The sequence below is a fragment of the Columba livia genome, chromosome 7 (genome assembly GCF_036013475.1).
Source record: "Columba livia isolate bColLiv1 breed racing homer chromosome 7, bColLiv1.pat.W.v2, whole genome shotgun sequence".
Lineage (NCBI taxonomy): Eukaryota > Metazoa > Chordata > Aves > Columbiformes > Columbidae > Columba > Columba livia.
In genome coordinates this window covers 34,130,936-34,151,586 of record NC_088608.1, presented here as the reverse complement: position 1 = coordinate 34,151,586, position 20,651 = coordinate 34,130,936, and the positions used below count along the sequence as shown (strand labels likewise).

Here is a 20,651-nt window from a genome sequence, read left to right as displayed (position 1 = left end):
GCGTGGCAAGGGGAGAATTTTGACCTTAATGTTGGATAATACGGATGTACACCCTCCAAATGATGACCATCATCAAGGAAAGCTGCCCGTACAGTCCATCAGAAACTGCAAAGCTAATGATGGGCTGGGCAGATAATCGTGGGAGAGTTAATTGTAAGGTTCGATATGGCATCTTGTCAGCAGAGATAAGTTGTCACGTTTTCCACTTGAGCTGAAACTAAATGATTGTAAAATAAGTTATGAGTGTCCTTGGGCCTGTCTGCCAGAATGATGGCTAAGAATACATTCCTGGCCCATCAGTCTCAAGCAGCCCGCTTGATATTTATGCGAACTGAATGTTATTTTATTCCCCCTCTAGTCATGCTTGTCAGCTTCCCGAGTGAAAAGTGAAACTGCTTCTTTGACTCATACTTCAAGTATTGAAGCTCGGAGAGGCTGCAGATTGTTATTATTATTACTAGTATTATATATTTTTTCGGGTGTGCGTTGAACATTGATGCCCGATTGGGAAGAACTAATGGCTGACATTGAACGCGCGGGATGGCTGCAAAACAGCCCATCCCAGCCCAGTGAAACGCGTCTTATGTGTTCCAGTGCCTCTGTCAAAGCTAGTTTAGCCGTGGAGTAATGAGGCGCTTGCTTTTTTAATTTGGCGTGCCTTTTTCCTTGGCTTTTTTTTTTTTTTTTACATATATATATATATTTAATAGTGCTGGCAGTGGTCGTCTGTTCTCAGGCATGGTAATTGATACAAAATAAAATGCATTATTTGTATTCAGTCAGGAGTATGAAATTGCATTCAGCGGGCTGAAGCCTGAACTCATTTACAGTTTTCCGAAGCCCGGCTTTCAGAAGCCCTCTTTTCAATTTGAAGAATACCTTGTCAGGCAAGAGAAGTAGTGGGAAATGGGAAAGCACAGCGTGGAAGCCCAGCGCCTTTTGATTGCTCATATTTTAAACCGGGAGAATGCTAAATAACTTCCATCTTCAAAGGGTGGTCTCCGAAACTGGGAATACGGGGCATTAATACACCAACAATATCAGCTTGGCACTCGTTTACGAGCAGCTCGCGTTTCTTTTCTGCTTGAGGGGGAGGGAAAGCTTCAGGCTCTTCACTTCAGAGCCGTTTGACCCAAGGACGGCAGGTTATTACCTGGAAAGGGCTGCGGATCACGAGGATTTACCGTGGGAGGTTAATTCTTCAGCTCTCCGATGTCGGTTGTCAAACCGTACGTTCCGCATTTTTCAGAGCTCACGAGCGGGTTTTGTTGGTGCAATTTATAGCCTAGAAATTAGACTAAGCTGCAGCAAGCACACAGACCTACCTTAAATTTTTTTTAAACAAGGATCCCACTGGAAAATCTATTCTGTAGTTTTGTGTCAGAGTGTGGTTTCTTCAACATTTTACAGGTCTAGGGCATCGTGGTTGATGCCAGAGTGACAGAGGGTGATGAACACAGGGGACCAAAACACTTCGGCACGCATCTCAGCGTCACCAGTATTTGGAAATAAGCTTTTCGAAAGGTGTGGGTGGGGGTGGTAGAGCTGGATTTTCCTGGATTATGGTTTTTTCCCCTCCCCTTGAGTGAAACAGGATAATTCTTGCCACTTGCCTCGTATTTATTGAGGAGAAAAAGTGAAGCATTTTGAGAAACTGTGTAGATGTGAGCAAGCCTTCCTGGATGGTGAGCTCTCTGGTATTTTTCCATTATATTTATGAATTTTCTGGATTTTTCACAAGCAAATGAAAACAAATGAGACTCATTTTTGGTGCCCCATGACAGAACTTGCCGCCACAGCTGGGTCCCATCCTTGCAGTGCCTGGCTCTGTGGCTGGCCTGTCTCAACACAGCAATTTTCATGTCACTGCTGCAAAGGAGAGGTTTTGTGGGTGGGTGGGGGGTTTCAGAGGGGTTTTTTGGTGATTGTTTTTTTTTCAGTATCCAACATATGAAACCTTCTCAAACAGAAGGCCAATATTTAGGTCTAGCAGTAACTGGCTTCCATCTGCGTTTACTTTTGTAGTGCTGGCATCCTCTTTTGCATCCTCTCTTCTCTCAGGGTTAAGAGCCAAAGGTGTTTGTGTCCCCTTTGCCAAAAGCGTGCTGAGCACTGGTATGGATTCTCATCGGGGTTTGCCTTCCTTTTCACTTGGAGTGACAGCAAAACCTTGCCAGGAGAGCTGCTTTGAGCATTTCTGGGGCAAATGTTTAAAGTCTCCTATACAGATATACAGTAAATACATTCCCATTATTCCCTTTTGTGGTTAAATTTGATAATTAGTTTCAAAATAATAGATGCAGAGAGAACAACAAAAATCTTTAATATAGAGCTTACATTTGATTTGGTCTTTATTGCCAGGCAATTAGCTACATAATTTGTCCTCCACTAATAACTGGCAGCACAACTGTGCTTAGTGGGTTATTAGTAAGTAAAGTTTATTAGAAAAGAAAAGAAGTGTTTCTTTGTCAAACAGGCAGTTGTATGGGGATTTACCTACTTTAAAAAAGATCAAAAGCTACTTTGTCACATAGTCTTTGGATTGATATTTTACTAACACATTAATTCATCTTAAGTGCAACCCTGGTATTGCACTGAACTGCAATATGGTATCTAACCAAGGTTCTGGAAATAGCTTCACTTTACATGATAGCAAGCAGTTTACTTGAAGTGTAGGATGTTATGTTAAATTTCGTAATTAAAACCAAACCAATAGAAATATAATAGAAAAGAATTGAGCACTAATCTTAGAAAAAAATTGGTTGCAATTCAACTAAAATCATGGTACTAACCTTGGGGGAAAACACTGGATTAAGGTTACTTGAATATTTGCTATGCAAAAGGACCAACATGGAGAGTGGAATTTCAAGTACATCCTCACTGAATAGACTTTTCTTCAATTTTGCTGTTAGATGTTTCTTGACTGAAAAAGAGAAGAACTACTCAAAGAGGAGGTGTTTGTGTATTACCAGCCTTTACGTGGACCAAGGAATAGACTGGGGGTCTCTGCTTATGAGAGAGGGGTGTCATCGACCTCTAATTTTGATTTGATTGTGGGAGTTACTTGGTAGGAGAGGGGAGTAAATGTCATTAGTTCTTAAAATTGTTGCATGTTATGCTTCCATAGCTAATAGAGTGGGAAACTAAACACACAATTATTTTTTTCCACTCGCAGCAGGTAGTAAGTGACCCTTTATCACACAATGTTAGTTGCACCAGGCATACATTAGTTACCTTGTTTTCCCACCATTATTGCCGTCACCACCTTTTCTGCATGTGTCAATCTGTAATATTAATGAAAGCAGACAATGTTCTAAGGATGTTGGGGTGTCTCTGTTCCATTTTGTATTAGAACATCCCAGTGTTACATGAGTTAATTTGAAGCTGAGTAAGATCTTTATAAGAAACAGCGATTGGAAGTAATAAAGTGATTTCCCATTGGTTTTTGTGTGTTCAAGTCAGACTGCTTCTAAAATTGATGCGGAGTTCTGTTGCTTTAATAGGAGTTGAATCAGAATTTCAGCCATGCGGCTTTTTGTACCTTTTCGAAAAAGTAATGGATACTGTTAAGAAGCTCTCCTCTAGCCTCTGGAAGTCAATGAGCTCAAGAAGTCATCTGCTAACAGACAGCAAGGGGTTTTATCTTGGATATTAGCAATCATTAAATTCTGCAATTCTTTTTTTTTCCTCTGTCTCTCTCCCCAAAAACTACAGATACTGGATTAGGAGATTCTGTGTGTTCAAGCCCAAGTATATCCAGTACAACAAGCCCCAAACTCGATCCACCTCCTTCACCTCACGCCAACAGAAAGAAGCACCGCAGGAAGAAAAGCACGAGCAATTTCAAAGCTGATGGTATCTCGGGCACAGCTGAAGGTAAGCTTGTTCTGTGGTGGAAGAGTGAATTTTGACAATGTTGTTCCAAAGAGCATTGTTAAGTGCAACTCAACTACACCATTGGCTTTGAATGCAAAAGGTAAAGAGAACTGTAAAGAGAAATTAAAGACTGATCTTTTAATGATTAAGTTGAAGGATCTGAGGCACCACACAATGGTGAATTCAGCTGCCTGAAACATGTGTGGAACCGTTTTTGGGGTTTTTAACAAATAAAAAAGTGTCCCAAGTTAATATGAAGCATCATTAGCTGTAAAGGTAAGGTACAAGCATACCTGTAAGCTTAGAAAGAAAGAAAAAGTCAGGTTCACTCAGTAGCCCATATACCATGTTAGAACTTGAGTATTTTTTCAGTATTATTAAATCTTGTGTTATCTCTTCTGCTTAAACACATCCTGAGCTCTAGAATCACAAATGCTTCTCATGCCTGGTGTTGTTTGAATATTCAGATGCTCATGGAAAAATTGTGGTGTTGGAGGACAAAAAGGAAAAGGGGAGAGTTTAAATGTTTGGGTTCTTTTTTAGAAACAGAAAGCAAAAGCCAAAAAGAACTTTTTTCCCTTAGTTTAGCTTACTATTTCCAATGTGAACACTGCTATAGCTGTTCAGTGCCCTTCTGAAGGGGTAACAATGTGTACAGTAGCCAGATATGATATAAAACATGCTTGTATCTTTAGAAAAGAAGAAAAGAAACATGCTAGGATTCAACCAAAAGACCTCCAGAAAAAAAAGATGAACAAGGGTAGTTGGAAAGCTCAGAAACTGGGGAGTCAACATATAAGGAGAGATGAAAAACAGAGACAATGAAATAACATTGTCAGAAATGAGGAGTGTTGAGTAAGAAAAAGATGCAGTTGTGAGCATTGGAGAGTAAAAAACAGCTAATTCAGTATCAAAGAGTGTTGGAACAAGTTCTGAAAAAAGGATGACAATTGCAGACAGCTGAAGAGACATTAAAAATAGATGTGATAATAGTATACAACTGAGAAGGGGCATGTTAACTACTACTTAGTCATCCTTATTTTCCATTTATTTAATTTCTCAATTGCACTTCTATCACATACAGAATTTATTTCCCCAGCTATCTATACAAATCCCCTTTTAAAAGCCATCAGCTTTTTTTCATAATAGCTCCTGTTGCGTTCTCTTTCCAGTCATTTAACTATCTTTACTGTTAGTTTCCCCCTAGTTTATGGCCTGAAGCCAAAATTTATTTTAACCTTTCATTTTTAATTTGTCGTCTTTTTTTTTTTTTTTAACAATTCCTTTTACACCACTTATTTTCATACCTCAATGGCAAGTTAAAGAAGTGATTTTTCAGAGCTCTCACCATTGGTCCATAACTATTTCGTTGAAGTCAATATGAAACAAGACCAGCTGGATATCAAGAGCCTTTGAAAATTCTCTTTCTAAGTAGTTAATACGTGTATGTTTTCTTTCTCCTGTGGAGATTATTTTCACAAGTCACTGGAGCTGGATCCTGTGTGGTCCAGGTCTGCAGGTGCAGCAATGGGGGATCCACAGGTTTGTGCATCTTGCCCCTGAAATCCCTGTTCTGCCTGGAGCGGGGAGGACGTGCTCCTTCATCCTTCTCTGCTTCTCTTGTTCTTCCCCTTGTCTTCCAGCATTGTGACGTGCTAGTCTGAAATACTTTTGCATTAACTCAACAAAACTGTCCCCTCTCATATTAATGGGATAAATACGCTTCCAGAAGGGCAAGAACTGGCTGGCAAACAGCAACTAAGTAGTAGCAGGGAGCCTCCAAAGTGGTGGTGAGTGCCAGCACCTGCTTTTACAGGCTTTGTATCTCTGCACTAGCCCATCAGCTTTCTTTGGCCTTTCTCTTCATACATGTCTTATGAGATGGGCACTCTTTTCTGGCTTGGGACTCAAAGTTGTGTCTTGGGTGGGCCACAGTGGTTGTTAAATTCTTTATTTTTACAACATCTCTTTCAATGCACAACCCAGCAGAAAAAAAAGTAATTGGCCACAAGAACAGAGCGATCTTGCCACATGTGAGAGGAACTCTAGGCATCCTTCAGCAGACAACTAATCTTACAGGCCCTTGAATCCTTAGCAAGGCTGGGAGGAGATTCCTGACAGTGCAGTCAGCCTCGTCTGTCACAGTAGCTGAAGGAGAGAGCAATGAAGCGCGCTCAAGTTGCCTGTCCTTTTAGAAGAAGGGCATCTCAGAAAAAGTAGTAGAGATTGTGGAGTCCCGTTAAGTACTTTTTAACAAGACTGACAAAGGCTGTGAGTTGCTTTTTCCAAATCCTGGCATGAAGGTGCTTGCAACCGTTCTCTGTATTTTCTGGTACTTGTGTTGGCGCAAGCCAGAAGTTCCGCTTGATGTGCTTTGTGGTTGACCAGACATGTAGCGTTCGTGTCTCTGAGCTTGCTGTGATCGTGAATGGTGGGAATAACTCCAGTCCTTGGACAACCTGTGTCACAAGCCAGTCTGCTGCTGGTGGGGTGTGTGTCTGAGATGCTTCAGGCTGTTACAGGTTTTTCTCCAAGTAGTTGAATGTAGCATTTTCACATCTGTATTGCAATTCAAAGCAGTTTTCAGTTCAGTAGTTATTTCCTTGTTCTCCAGGACTTGACTACAAATCTGTCCAATGACCTGAAAGATTTCCTTTTTGAATTTTCTTCCTCCACACTTGCCATAAGTGTAGATTTAAACTCTCAGAGGATTACTGCAGTTTTGAAGACCACAAATCCAAATTAAACAGCAAAAGGAAGATATTCCAAGAGATGCATGCTTTGCCTTGACAACTTTGATCAAGTGTTTGAGATATGGCAGGTGACTTACTGAAAATGATGTACGGAAGACTGCTGATAATTGTGGGAGAACTATATCTTCCTTCCTTCTGGAAATCCTGAGCTCACTGTGAAAAGGAGGAGGAGGATCCTCCTGCAGTAGCTGTTCTCGGATAGTTACAATGGATCAGAGTTAAATGATTTGGGTAATTCTGGATTGTATGTTGCCTGCCTTTGGGTCCAGGCATGTTTCAAGTGTCAGCTTTCAAACAGAAATTCTGGGTTCCTTCATTTTTGTCTGTAGCAAAGCTTAGGTGTTCAATGAGGTTTAAATCTGGTCTTCAGCAAATTCTAGCATTTTTACTACACTTCGCGGCCTTTTTTCCCCTTGAACGTGCCTGCTTTGATCATTGACCTCTGCCCAGGTATTCAGATATCACGATGATGGACACTAGTGAGCCCAGGGTGATTCACTAATTCCAAGGACTGATGCTCATCTCTTTTATGCCCTTCCATAAAGGTCATGCTGATTTTTCTTTCTCCACACTATCTGCACATGCACAGCTCTCACTTTCTGGGATTCATTCTTTCATCTTTCTTGGTTTATCTTTCTTCAGGTTTTCTCAGACAATGGTCACAGCAACAAAAATACTAAAGCAACGATGCTGCAGCTGGATGAAGATTAAAATTCAGTTCCTATTTTGGAAAATCAGATTCTTGTGAAATTTTTCCAGTGCAATGAAACCCAGAGAGAAGATTCTTAGTTCTCTATACAGAACTTATCACTGAAAAAAAATTTCTTCATGTTTTTGAGGGTAGCAGCAGGAATGCTGACACTGGGCAAGGTGCCAGCAACCAGCAGTGTTTTTCCCACCATGCTGTCTAAACTTGCTCAGAGCAGGATTATACAGTGCTGTGTTTCAAAGAGGAATAGCTGCTCAGAGCCTGGTCTGTTTTGGTACCCTTGTGCTGCTGCAGTTAGTGGAACAGCTAGTGATAATAGGAGGTCTTTCAGCTTGAAAACAAGCAGAAAAATTAAAAAGCTTTCTTGGAAATAACTCTTCACAGAAAGACCTTTGCCAGTGTTTATTTTTTGCACTCTTGTTAGACAGTTTTAAAACTTCATGTCTATGCCAGCTTGAACCTGCCTGCCCTCAATCCATCTCTGAGATTTTAGAGCTCTGGAAAGCCCAAGGTATGCCTGTCTTTCAGCATCAAATCTGGATGATCTGTGCTCTGCAAGGGTTTCGTTGACTGAGGGCTCTGACCAAGGGGCTGTGTTCAGGTTGATGGGTGAATCTGCTCCTTCGACCGGGGAGACGTGAGGGAGTTACAGGCAGAGCGCTGTTATTTTATCTGCTCTCTCGGCAGCACAGGCAGAACACGCGTAGCTCTATGTTCCCATTCACTCAGATTTGGCCTGAGCAACAGGAATGGGTGATAGGGTAATAAATATGATTAGCAACTCGGTAGACTTGCCAAACTCTGTGTTTTCTCTGCAAATCCGTGTTCCGTGTTCTTCTTCATTGTTGGTTTCTAAAGAACTTCTGAAGGATGGGGAAGGATCTTTTATGTTTCTTTTTAGAACTGTTTTCTCAGCACAAAGATATTTCTTCTCTGCCCCTTGTGGAAGTAATTGCTTTTCCCTGTGCTTTTCTGATCTGTGCTGTCTAGCCCACAACTCTAGGTGTATGCTTTCTGGCCTGTAGCTAAGGATGAACCTAAGCTTACTGAGAAATTGCATTTTTTTGTTTCCCTGAGGTGACCTAATAAATGTATTTCAAAAGCTTTGTGTTCTTCACAAGCATGTTTTGTAACACTGAAGTTGTTCTTCTGTTCCAAAGCTCAGGGAGCATTGAGGATGAGATATAGTTAAGCTTGGAATGAAAATGTGTTCATTTGTTTTCTATGGATGGAAGAGCGAGATTAAGTCTGACTTCTCGTTTGTACTTTAGCAATAAGCAAAAATTTCACTGCTTACATCTGTTTTCTCAGGTGCGTGGGGACTTGAGTCCAGGAGAGTGGGACAAGGTACAAAAAAGCCAAGGGAGGTGCCAGTTTATCTCCAAGTCTCGTGAGCCCCTTTCAGCCATTTCAAAACCAGAATGGGAAAACAAATTAGGGAAATGCAGTTCTTAGTCTCTGGAATCTGGATAACACCTGAAAATTTGTTATTTTGTGTACATTGGAAGCAATACAGCTGTTAACTGAATATGCAGTACACGAAGCACAAAAAAAACCCTGTGTGCATCTTACCTGCAACTTCTCACCCTAAGCATTGCTTAGTCTAATCCCTCAAGCACCCCTGTGAGTTACCTGCTGGCATTATATGCTGAAATGATTTAAATATGCTTGGCTCTGTGCATAGTCTTCTCCAGACAGTTTTAACATACATTTTCTTAGGTGCATAGTTCTATTGAGTGTGCTGTGAACAGCTTAAACTAAGAAAAGGAAATGTCTCTAACCATGTATTTTAAAAAAAAGTAATTGGGAATTTTGGAAACTTAGTAGAAACATCTGAGACCTTTTCCATGAAACAGATTAAAACAATGAGCTGTAGTGTTTGTGGGAGAGTAAACTCTTCATTTGACGGATGAACTTGATGTTCTTAATGCCAGTACTATAATACATTGAATTAAGCACCATGATGAAGGAATATATTTTTACTTGATGCTGGGTTTGGGGGATTTTTTTTGGCTTTTTATGGTTTGGAAGGAACCTTCTGACATTGTCAGAGGACAGCATGTTCAGAAACCTTTCCAGCACAAAAAGTCACAGCATCATCTCTCCCTTTGCTCTGCAAGGAAGACGTGAAATCTAATATCTTGACCTGCAGCTGCAGCAAGGGCAAAACTACTCACCTGTTAAAGAGTTTGTAACCTTTGGAATCAAGTCTATTAGATGTCAAGGTCCCTGTGTGTATTATGTTGCTTGAAGTAATGCATAGAACTAAGCTGCCACCAAAACTTCTTCAACTAAAAGCTCTTTCTAGTCAGTTACAGGATAATTAGTATACTACTGTAATTGTACAAGAAAATAGATGTTGCCCATGTAGGAGCTCCACAAAAGTTGTACCTGGTAGTCTTGTCATCCTGGTTATTTTATATAGTCCCTATAAATCAGCTCTCAGTAATTACAACCTGCTATGTGTTAGGGGTAGATGTGGAGGCGTTCTTGGAAAACTGTGTTTTATTTCAGTAAAAAGGCAGGTTTTTGATACTGTGAGATGGATGACCATGCAAAAATTAAATGAAGTGTTAGTGCTGGCACTAGAGAAGAGTTTTCATCATCTTCCTGTGGCCTATGTGTGGACATATCAGAGTTAATTTCAGCTAGCTCGTTTAGAAGCTGTTCACCCATCTAGACCCTTGCCAACTGCAACCCCATCCAGCACCTGCCCGTGTGCACAGCCTGTGCTGGGCATAAATCAATGGCTGAAACCACTGGTTCCTTAATTATTTCCATGCCCAATTTTTTTGGTGCTTTGTTTTTTGTTTTGTTTTTGTTTTGGTTTTTTTTTTCAGTTATACTCTACTTAAAGTGATAAGAGATATCTTAAGCTTTTTCCCCTCTTAAAAAAAGATATAAATAAAACATCAAACACCCAAATGCAGACCCATGTCATATAGGAGTACGTTTCCATCCTGTCATGCAGTATTTCTGTTCATCTTGTGACGGATGGTTTAGTGAGAGCAGGTTTTGTTTCTGTTTCTGGTTTCTTAAGTGCCTGAAGTTTTAGAAATCAAATGTTCCATAGTTTTTAAAAAAATGTTCTGTGCTATTTAAAGTCCGATTGGTACAAATTGGTACAATCAATGTTGAATGAAGAGAAGAAACATTTGTTTGGAACAGGAAGGATTTGCACTATAAGCAGGTAGCTAGGAAGGTTGTTTGTTTTTTTTTAAAAAAAAGAGGCTTGTAACTCATTTACTACTGAATTCTCTTCATACACAATTTGTTGATCGTAATGTCATTTGTGTAGTCTGTGCATGAAATGTTTCAGAAATGTCAGCAAGTAGCATTTTGCAGAATTTCATACTGTGCACAAAATAACAGAAGTTCTGCTTTGTAAATGGTCACTAAATCTGAAGTTTAACAAGCTTGCTTTTAGTAAGATTTTTGGAGTGTGGTTTGATAAGTACATGCATCCTTATTTTGTGAATTTTCTGGGAAGTGCTGTAGGCCTTACCTGACCCAGCTGTTCTCTGCTCTAGCTGTTTCGTAGGTAAAGATTTCTTAAGCAAACAAAAAATCCTGGTTCTTAGTTGGCATAAAAAATGAAACAAAAATGAGCAAAATATCTAGCTGTATTTTCTGCATGAGAACTTAAAAAAGAGATTAACAGTATGTGACCATATTTGTTGTCTGTAATGGGAAATGCTTGTTTTGATTTAAGCGTACCGCAAACATCTTGGAGTTTATCATCTATTCGGTGTCAAAACACTCTGTAATTCCACTGATCATCAGTAGCTTCATTCCTTGTTCATAGGAGATACAGTACTGCCCGATTGCTGTACACCGGAGAAACAGGAGGGCAGAAATTAATAAAATCTAGATCGAATCTTCAGAGACTTACTTTCAACCAAGGCATAAAGGTCACTTGTTGGGAAACCTTCAGCCTCGGTCGTCAGAGCCTATCTGACATGAAAGGTTTGCTGCTGAAAGACATTTATGTTGATGCTGAGGAGTGAAAGACAAGGGAGGTGAAGCTCATCTATTGTTTTAACCTACTTCATTGCAGGCTAAACAAGTTGAAAGATTCCTTCTTCTCTTTAAAACCACTGTTAGCTCAGGGTCGGAAGAGGCTGCTTGTTCCACCTACCTGGTTGAAAGGAAATGTCGCAGTGGTGGTCAGCAGGAAGGGGGATTCTGGAAAGGATGAGTCCCAGGATGAACCGGTGGTGCTTGTACACACCGGCACGTCTGCCTAGCTAGAGAAAGAGAATGCTCTTTTTTGTCTTTTTTCCTACATTTCTCTGAAAAGTGGTCCCACTCTTCGTACATTAAGCGCTCTGTGTTGTGACTGCAGAAGGGTACACTGTGTATCCTTAGTACCAGTGCTGCACTGTGATTTGGCCTGATTTTTTTGGAAAAAGAAGAAGTAGTTTTAAGTAGCTTTATAATTGAATGAAAACAAGTGACACCATAGTGTTTTACTGGCTTCAGGTAATTAGTGTCCTTAGAACTATGCTGTCAGCCTGAAACAGAGACCTTGATTATCAAAAAGGTTCCTGATGTTCACAAGATGTTTACAAGATAGCAAGAAGTACTTGTAAGACATTAATCCTCCCAGAGAATTGAATCCGTTTTGTTACTCAAGTAAAAGTGTCTACTTTAAAAGTTCCTTGCCAATTTTTCCAGAGCCTAAGAGCGTGTAATTTCAGTATGAATCTATACACCTATATTAAAGTATCTTAAAATGAGATGATTATGTATTATGAAGCTATCGTAAATGAAAAGACTAAAAGAAAGTAATTAGGTTAAGTATGACTTAGTTCTCTTCACCACATAACTATACTCTTCAGCCAAGTTGTCACAATTTAAATGAACAGGCTGTTTTGATGTAGAAATAAGACTTAGTTTTCCTTAGTTGTCCTCAGCTTTCCTTGTACTTGGACTCACCAGCTTACTGGAGCTGAGCTACAGAGCTACCCTGGGAAGAAGCTGCATTTAAAGGGTCAAAGTCTTGAGTAATCCCCTTCAGAAGACCTTAAGCAGCTAAACCAGAACCACTAGATTAGATGAATATGTAGAAAAATCCATTAAGGTCTCTTAAAATAAAGATTGCAACCTCTCCCAGGAAATCCTCAAACCATGGAGTGTTCTGGAAGGTGTGTCAGGGTGCGTGTTGCACTACCTGTTGCTGTTCTGGTTTTTGTAGGCATCTCCCACTAGTTTCTGAGGAAGGCATAGCTGGCTAGATGGACCTTGTGCCCAAACTACTGTGGTTGTTCATACACTCTGCTTTTCTACAGTATGTCTTATTAAGTTGATCTTTGCCTTACAAGGCACAGAGCAGCTTTGAGGGGAAGGTTGATGGGATGCCAGTTGATTATAGGCGTGTTATTTTGTTATTTATAATAGGGAATGTGAGATTAATGACAATGGCTTGATTTTGGAGGTTTGCCCTGTATAGCTCGAACCTGGAATTCAAGGGGGAATGTGTCAATAGGTCTGATCTACCCTAGGGTTATGAAAGATGCTCTCTGCATTATGCTAAAAAGAACTTGTAATCAAGAGGAGCATACAGAACAGAATCTAGAAATAACAAGTTAGCCATTTTTTTTTATTGTAGAACTCTACATTTTAGTCATTTTGGGTAAGCCCTGAAGAAGGTATGCTGCCACTCAGTGAATTCTTAGTGCTAAGAATTTATCTGAGCATAGTGTCGGAAAACACTCCTTGTGTAATCAGCCTCCTTGCTCCAAGTCTGAAGAACCTCAGTGGGCAGTGAAACTGCATCTGCCTTTAAATCCAGGAGAAACAAGCAGTTATCTCCCAAATGCACAGCTTTGCTGGTCATCTCCCCTCTGGGCTCCAAATAAAGGTATTCCAGGCATGGCAGCTAGCAAGAGAGATGTAGAAAGTCTCATTTGATAAAGCTTGTAAATTTAGGTGTACCTAATGTCTTCTGCTTACAGGGAATTGAGAGTGAAGGTGATGTTTCCAGCCGATTCTAATTGAAGAGTCTGAATAGACAGAATTTGCCCAGCATCAGGAGCCTGACATTCTCTTTTGTACCTTGTAGGCATTGCAGGTTTGGGGAATTTGCTGGTTTTACTGCACACAGATGAACTCTTTGCATCTTTGCAGTTGCCACTAAATTCTTCCTCTCCTCCCTTTTAATGCTGGTGGGATTTTATTTTTTTTTTTACAGCTTTCTTAGACTTTAGGATTTAATAATAATCTATAGACGAGGAATATTTTCTGCGCTTTCCATTTTGGTTCCTTGTCAAAATATTTGTGACACCTTTTATGAAGCAGGTCCAAACCAAAACTGAGGAAGGTGACAGCATATATGAAAAATGTTACTAAGCAAGTTGCTAATATGCGTATATTCCTCCCAGGAATTTTTCTTAAGAAAAGTGCGCAAAGTGTAAAAGCCTGGGCAATTTAAAGTTTTTCTTGAAGAAAATGTGATTCTTCCTTCCTCTCATTTTTTCATTTGTGACTTTGGTTCTTCCAAAGGGTACCTCTTAATACTGAGACTGATAGGCTGGTGGTTTTATGTGTTGTTTCACATTTCTGTGTGCTAATGGATGTTAGTCTCTTCATGCGGTGACTTGCACAGATGGTAGGTGTAGGTGCTGTAGGTGTAGCTGGGGGTTCTTGGCGAGACCGACTTTTCCTTCCCTTGAGCTCTTGTCCAATCGTAGCAGCCTTCTCCATTTGAAAAACGCAGCTCTAGAGCAGTTTTGATGCTCTGTGTTATTGATGTCAGGCATTTACAAGACTACCCCATAACAGTGGTGTAGACCTCTCCTTATTTCCAACTCCTGACCAGTCAGTCATTTCAAACCTGTGTTGTTTTGCCAAGTTTTAATCAAACAGTTGCCTTAAATTAGCTGTCAATTTCAGTGAGCAGATACTTGGTATCTTTCTCTCTGAAGTCTCTACTGCAGATACACGTGCTGTGCATGAGATTTTGAGATTTCAGTGGTGAGCTTGCTGCATGTTTGTTTTATACTCTGTGCTTTAATCTCCTGTTTTCAGTCCCTCCACCTTTCTCTTTACAGATAGGGTACTTGTGATAGATGTTATGCATTACATGTAGTGTACAACTCCAGTGAAAGGAGTAGGTAAAAAGAAAACTTGAACAGGCCTCATCATTGACATTTTCTACCACTTCCTCTCCTCAAAAAAAAAAAAAAGAAAAAAAAAAGAAAAAAAAAAGAAATTAATAAAGGTTTCTTTTGTGAGTGTGAGAGCGAGAAAATTGGCCATTTGTCTGTGAGGTAATAGGCTTTGGTGTAATACGAAAATCTATCAAATGATTAAATTCAATGACATTAAATCACAATTCATGAAAGGAGAATACCGCACAGTTTAATTCTATTTAATTTTTGAGGAGAAAAAAAAAAAAAGCCAAAAAAAAAAATGTTTGAGTTTCTCTTAAGCTGATTTCTCTGTGCTCTTTCTTAAAAGTGCCTTTCTAGTTGCCACACAGTGATGTGATCATTATCTGTCACCTCGTCGCCTTGCTGCCTCAACACGCAGTAAAATACAAAAAAAAAAAAGAGAGAGGGAGAGGAGGGAAAAAAAAGACCAGAGGAGCTTGTGAAGTATGACTTCCTATCCCAAGACTCATTGCCTGCGATTCGTACCGCTTGACAGTAATGATCTTATTACAGTACTCTGGACCTTGAAGAGATTTCATGAGGAGAGCGAAAGGACGTGCCTCCATGTAATCAAGTGGCGCTGAATATTCCACGCGTTTTTGATCACACACTGATTGGGCACAGTTTTAGCCCATCTTCTAGTCAATTATGCATGGCCCCTCGTGCTCCTGTGATAGTCAGAAACATTGATGGCTGTTGTCTGGGGGGGCTGGCAGCCAGCCAGGGGTTTGAAGTGCAGTCATTCCGGGAGAAGTGCTTTTTAGTTGGAATTGATTACCTTTCTTTAGGTTTTTGCTTAATGGCAAAACTGTATTGGAGAGGGCTTCAGGTGAAAAATGGACGTATTAGCCATTTAGAGTAGCTGAACTCCTAGTCAATTTTTAGCTTTCCCCTGTTTCCATCTAATTTATATTTAATGATGTAACGTTTGATAATATTTAAGATATTTCATTTTCAGTTGCTGCTGAGCACACATGTTGGGCACATGTTAAATTACAACCTATCAGTTCTCAGGTTTTTGAAATTAATCCAGTTTAACCTTCAGGCTGCAAGAACATGTCTTTTGTGGCACCTGTTCCAGCGAGCGTTTGGTTTATCTGCAAGTGGTACAAAGATGACGTTACCAAGTAGAGCGAGTGCTGTTTCTTCTCCTGTAATGAGGATAAATCTGCATGCTTTAAAAGCAGCAAAGGGTCGGTAGCTGGGTGCTTAGTTTAGATTCTCTCGTCTTGGAGGTTGATTAGGCTTCTGTTAATTTCTTGCCTATAAAAACATCACATCTTTCTTAGTTCGGATTTCTTCTAAAATGAAAATCATTACAAGCATGCATGTCGATCTCAAAACACCGTATAAGAAAATATTTAATCATAAGCAATGCTTCTTGTTCCAGTACCGCCAGTCTCGTTTCTTACATTGAAATATCCTACAATATTTGATTTTTGAATGCATGTGTTCTTTGGAGAGATAGAAGGAGAACTTTATAGTAGGCTGAAGTACAATGTTGTATTAGCCATGTGTCAAATGAAGAGCTTATGTTTCCCACCCACTTGGAAAATGCTGTGACTGGCAATGAAAAGATGCCGTCAAAATACGCTGGTAGCACCCCAAATTTTTATTTCCTCTTGTCAGTATAATTCTGCTCTCCCTGCTTACTGCTGCCTGAAACAATAAAGCAATCCTGCAAAAATACATGGCAGGCTCTTCAGCCTTTTCTGAAGGTGTTCCTGCCACTAAATGTCTCCCTCATGGGACTGCATCTTTCTGAGGCCAAATAGAATTTACAGGGTTGGTTAAACAGGCAAAATCTGAACAAAAGCTTAGTTGCTCCTTAAACTTGGAAGGGAAACCTTCCTCATGAACACAGGCCCTCTTCTGCTGCTTCCATTTTAATTGGATTGTGGTGGGTTTTTTTCTAAAACTAATCCTATGTTGGCCAGTCCTAATGCTTAAAAAGTAGCTTTAATTTTTTTTTATTTCTTCTGTTCTTTTAAGATTACGTCTCACTTCACATATAGAGGCTAAATCACAATTAAGAGCAAAAAATATAGGCACTCTTGGTGGGATTTTGCTCTTTGAAACTGATCTGTCAGGTTTTCTTCCAATGATTTTTGGGTTCAGCTGTTGTCTGAAATTCCATATCCTAGTTTGGGAGGATTTTTGTGTTTTACTTAGCAGTAACATTTTACTGCTTCTGGGCAGCCCTCAAGAGCTTCTCCTTGAGAAGAGAAACTTCTCTAAATCTTCATGTTTGACCTGTGTGTGCCTGATCCCTGCACTGGCAGCCAGGATTGCTCTGTGCTCTTCAGCTTTCTGCTGCCTGCACTGAGGGACAAGTTCTTCAGGCTGGGGGACCTTGGTCTGTTGTGTTTGGTGAGGTTTTGAGCCAAATCTTTAGTGTCCAAGTTGTCATAAACCAGAAGGCCCATGCTCAGCTCCTCATTTTCCATAGTTGTCTCCATCAAGGAGGTAAAGGTCTTAGAAAGGTAAAAAGGGGAAGAAATTCTACATCTTTGGCTCTCTTTGAATGGTGGACTTGGTTGTTTGAGCCTCCTACCCAATCGACCTCTGGGAGTATGTGCTTTTCATGAAGGATTATTTATCTAAGGGCCAGGAGGAGACAATGATGGATCCCATTCCTTAGTAGCAGAAGATACCTTGCAAGCATCTCATGACATATTTAACAGCACGGTACGTGCAGTGACATCAACAAGTCCTCTGAGGCTCAGACACATCATCTCAAATTTCCCATTTGAATGGGATGATGAAATGAGGGAAATATCTGTGTGTTTTGTTTTGTTTTCTTTAATCATGTTTGGTAGAATATGATTCTCACCTGGTAGGCTCCCGTTTCCTGGGTGCATGTGAGTAGAGGTTCTTTGGTGCTTGTTTCAGCTTCCAGTGCCACACACGTGTCATCTTCATTGGGTTTTCAAACTGATATGGCATTGACTTGACTTTGACTTCCTTTGCACCTCCTTCCCCAGTGCTTTGAATCTGTCTTTTCAGTCTGGGGAGGAAGAGCTGCAGTTTGTGGTGATGGATTACAAAGCTGGGCTGGAGTATCTCTGACTCTGCTTCATTTGACAAGGAATTGGCAGCTCCCACTAAGACTGTTTCAGCTCCGTTTTATTTCTCCTTTCCCAAGCTCCTCCTTTTGGGACTTCAGTGGCTGTGTGCACAGCATGCAATTGTCATGCAAGGTAGTATTTCAAGGGAAAAAAAAAAGAAGACATTTTAATTTTTAAATCATCATTTGAAAATGGTTAGTGATGGTGACTGGTTTGTGATTATCATAAATGCCAGTGCTTTTCAGCCAAAGTAATACCTTGTAGAGGTAAACAAAACACCCAAGTGATCCAGACCATTTCCAGACAACTTGAATGCTTTAACCAACATATTTATACATAAAAGTATACTTCATGATTTACTTAACCTTAAAATGGGAAGCAATCCTGTTACATTGGGCTTCATCATCATTGTTGCACATATAATTACTTTTTGGTTGGATGGCTGCCAGTCAGTGGGCTGTGAATGGTCAGTTATAAATAACTTAAAAAAAAAAAAAAACACAATTCAGATGTTATGGTGAGACATGGTTTTTATCACATGAATGTCGCAGCAGTCTGAGCTTAGAAAGGTGGATTTAATGAAGGAAATCATACAGTACTTACCCAGTGACTAATACATATCTTTCTGCTCGTTACTGATTTTTTAAATATTTCCGCAGTCTCTGGAGATGTCTCACAACCAATAGTGTTGAGTGATAGCTGTTTTTTTAACTTGCTCCTCTTTGTTTGGATCTTGTCTGAGGGATATGCTGAGTTTCAAATTATTTTTAAAAAAGTAATTTGAATACAAAGTTATCAAACATATCTTCCATTTCCAGTAAGTTGTTACCCTCGGCTCACAGTGCATACTCGCGGTGTGTCATCTACAGTGGCAGAGGAACGTGGATGAGTATCTCTAATAAAACTTCACACAACTGGAAAAATCAGCCATCGCCTGTAACATGGGCTGGGCAATTTTACACACGGATTTTCGTATTCCAACTTCAGCTGCAAGTTATTGACTTCAGTATGTCAAGGGGAAATATTCTGCATGTGGAGCTGACATTTCATCATCGTGTGTGGTATCATTCAGCCACACAAGGGACATGGCCTGTGGCCTATAGCTTGGGGTACGTTACTGTCTGTCCATGGTGAAATTCCATCCTGGTACAGCTCTGCAGCGATAACCTCAGCTTCCTCCAGGTACTAAACATGTTTTGCCTGTCTAAACCATCTGAACCAGGACAGTGTCTGCAGAAGTTTCCTTTCCCTTGCGCTTGTGCTCATTTAATGTTCCTTTTACCTCTAGATCAGGGTGCCAAACTCTAGATGAACAATATGTAAAGGGGAAAAGATGGAGAAAGGGTTTGTTTTTTTTTTCAAACTGGCATCTGTAGTGACAGGACAAGGGACAGCAGTTTTAGACTGAAAGAGGGCAAATTTAAATTGGATACAAGGAAGAAATTCTTTACGATGATGGTGGTGAGACAACAGGAACAGGTTGCCCAGAGCTAGTGTGGATGCCCCATCACTGAAGGATTCAAGGGCAGGTTGGATGGGGCTTTGAGTCTCTTGGTCTAGTGGAAGGTGTCCCTGCCCATGGCAGAGGGGTTGGACTAGATGAACTTTGAACATCCCTTCCAACCCAAACCAGTCTGTGATCCTGAGTCTCAGCATACTGCAGGAAAATTCATGAAACTTTGCTCTTTCGGCCATTTCCATCACTTCTGTTTCCACTACTCTTTTCTCTTTGCCCCCATCTGTATCCTTTCAAACCTCTTTGCAAGAAGGGGCTGCTGGAGATTTCCCTGTACAATGTAGCTTGTCCTAAAGATGTTTACATTTCTCCTGTTCCTTGTTTAGCTGTGCTCATGGGGCTTTACAACAGGCTATACAGTTAATTACATACCGGCTTATAAAATAGGCACCTGTAGAACCATATATAAAATAGTAGAGGTAATTATGGAGATTGAAGACAATGCTTTGAAGGGAACATACTTTTTAGAAACGATGCTGGGAGTTCAAGTCTGTTTAAATACAAAATATTTCAGTAGTTGGAGCCTCAAGTTAGAGATTCCACTGAAATACTCTAAATAACAAACGTGCACATTTTCATCCTAAAACTAAATGCTCATAAGTGGTTGATAGTCCACAATCAAGATCTTTAAAATATCACCAAGGACTCCTAAAGAATTGTTTTCAGAAAATAGCCACTTGCAAGGCAAGATACCAGTCTCATAGAATACTTAAGAGGCCTTGGTGTTTAATTAAATTAGAACAAAGCTAATTTTAATAAATCATAGACAAATATGTGCTTAATGTGTTTAAAAATAAGGTAAAATGTAAGTTAATACTTGCCAGATTACCTAAAGAATCTGATGTGAGGATCCATAGTGATTATAAGGAGAATGCGGGAAATCGATTCATTTTTAGGGATTTGTCAGCTATATTCTTTCTCTCTGAAACTCTCTGTATACAGTTAGATACCAGCTTGCCCAGGTAAAACTCATATTAATAATTAGGTCACCATTGCTTATAGATACCTTTTTGATCCCTGATGCAAAGTGAGAAGGTAAACTTAGGGAACAGACTGTTAGTGCCTCATGGAGGAATGGGAGGTACTAGAATGATGGGGAGGCTTTTCACTATGAAAAAGAAGACTCAGACTTTGACTCACACTGTGATCTTAAAAAATAAAATAAAATAAAATTGTGCCTAGAGGTGAACAGCAGGTGTTTACCTGTGAAGTTGTGTTGTTTACCTGGTCATCTTAAATGGCCTTATAACTGTTCTGGGAGATGGTGTTTTTACTCTGAAGATGACTAAAGTTTGGGTAAGAATTAACTTTATAATTACTGACTTCCAGTGTTTTCTAGACACATTACTCTGAGCTGTGGCTGAAGCTCCTAAGAGCAGGTCTGCATCAGGAGCTGCTTCTGCAAGATGATATATTCTAAAGGTTTTAAGTGCAGTACTCTGGTTTATTACTATCTAAAGAGTAAAAGGTATTTTCAGAGCTACTGTGCCATGAAAAAAAAAAAGATATGGAGGAGATTGGAAGTAGGGTTTTGCTTTTTTCTGAAACATATTGGTAATGATCTGCTGCCTTTAG

General features: G+C 40.0%; 1 protein-coding gene across 19 annotated transcripts in view; it reads left to right on the top strand.

Moving 5' to 3' along the window:
• Nucleotides 1–20,651, top strand: part of AGAP1 (ArfGAP with GTPase domain, ankyrin repeat and PH domain 1) — a 370,539-nt gene that overhangs the window by 271,416 nt on the left and 78,472 nt on the right. For all 19 annotated transcript variants that reach the window (XM_065069196.1, XM_065069193.1, XM_065069192.1 and 16 more), the window contains one exon: nucleotides 3,715–3,876. In XM_065069196.1, the coding sequence (XP_064925268.1) occupies nucleotides 3,715–3,876 (162 nt within the window). The remainder of the gene's footprint in view (nucleotides 1–3,714; nucleotides 3,877–20,651) is intronic.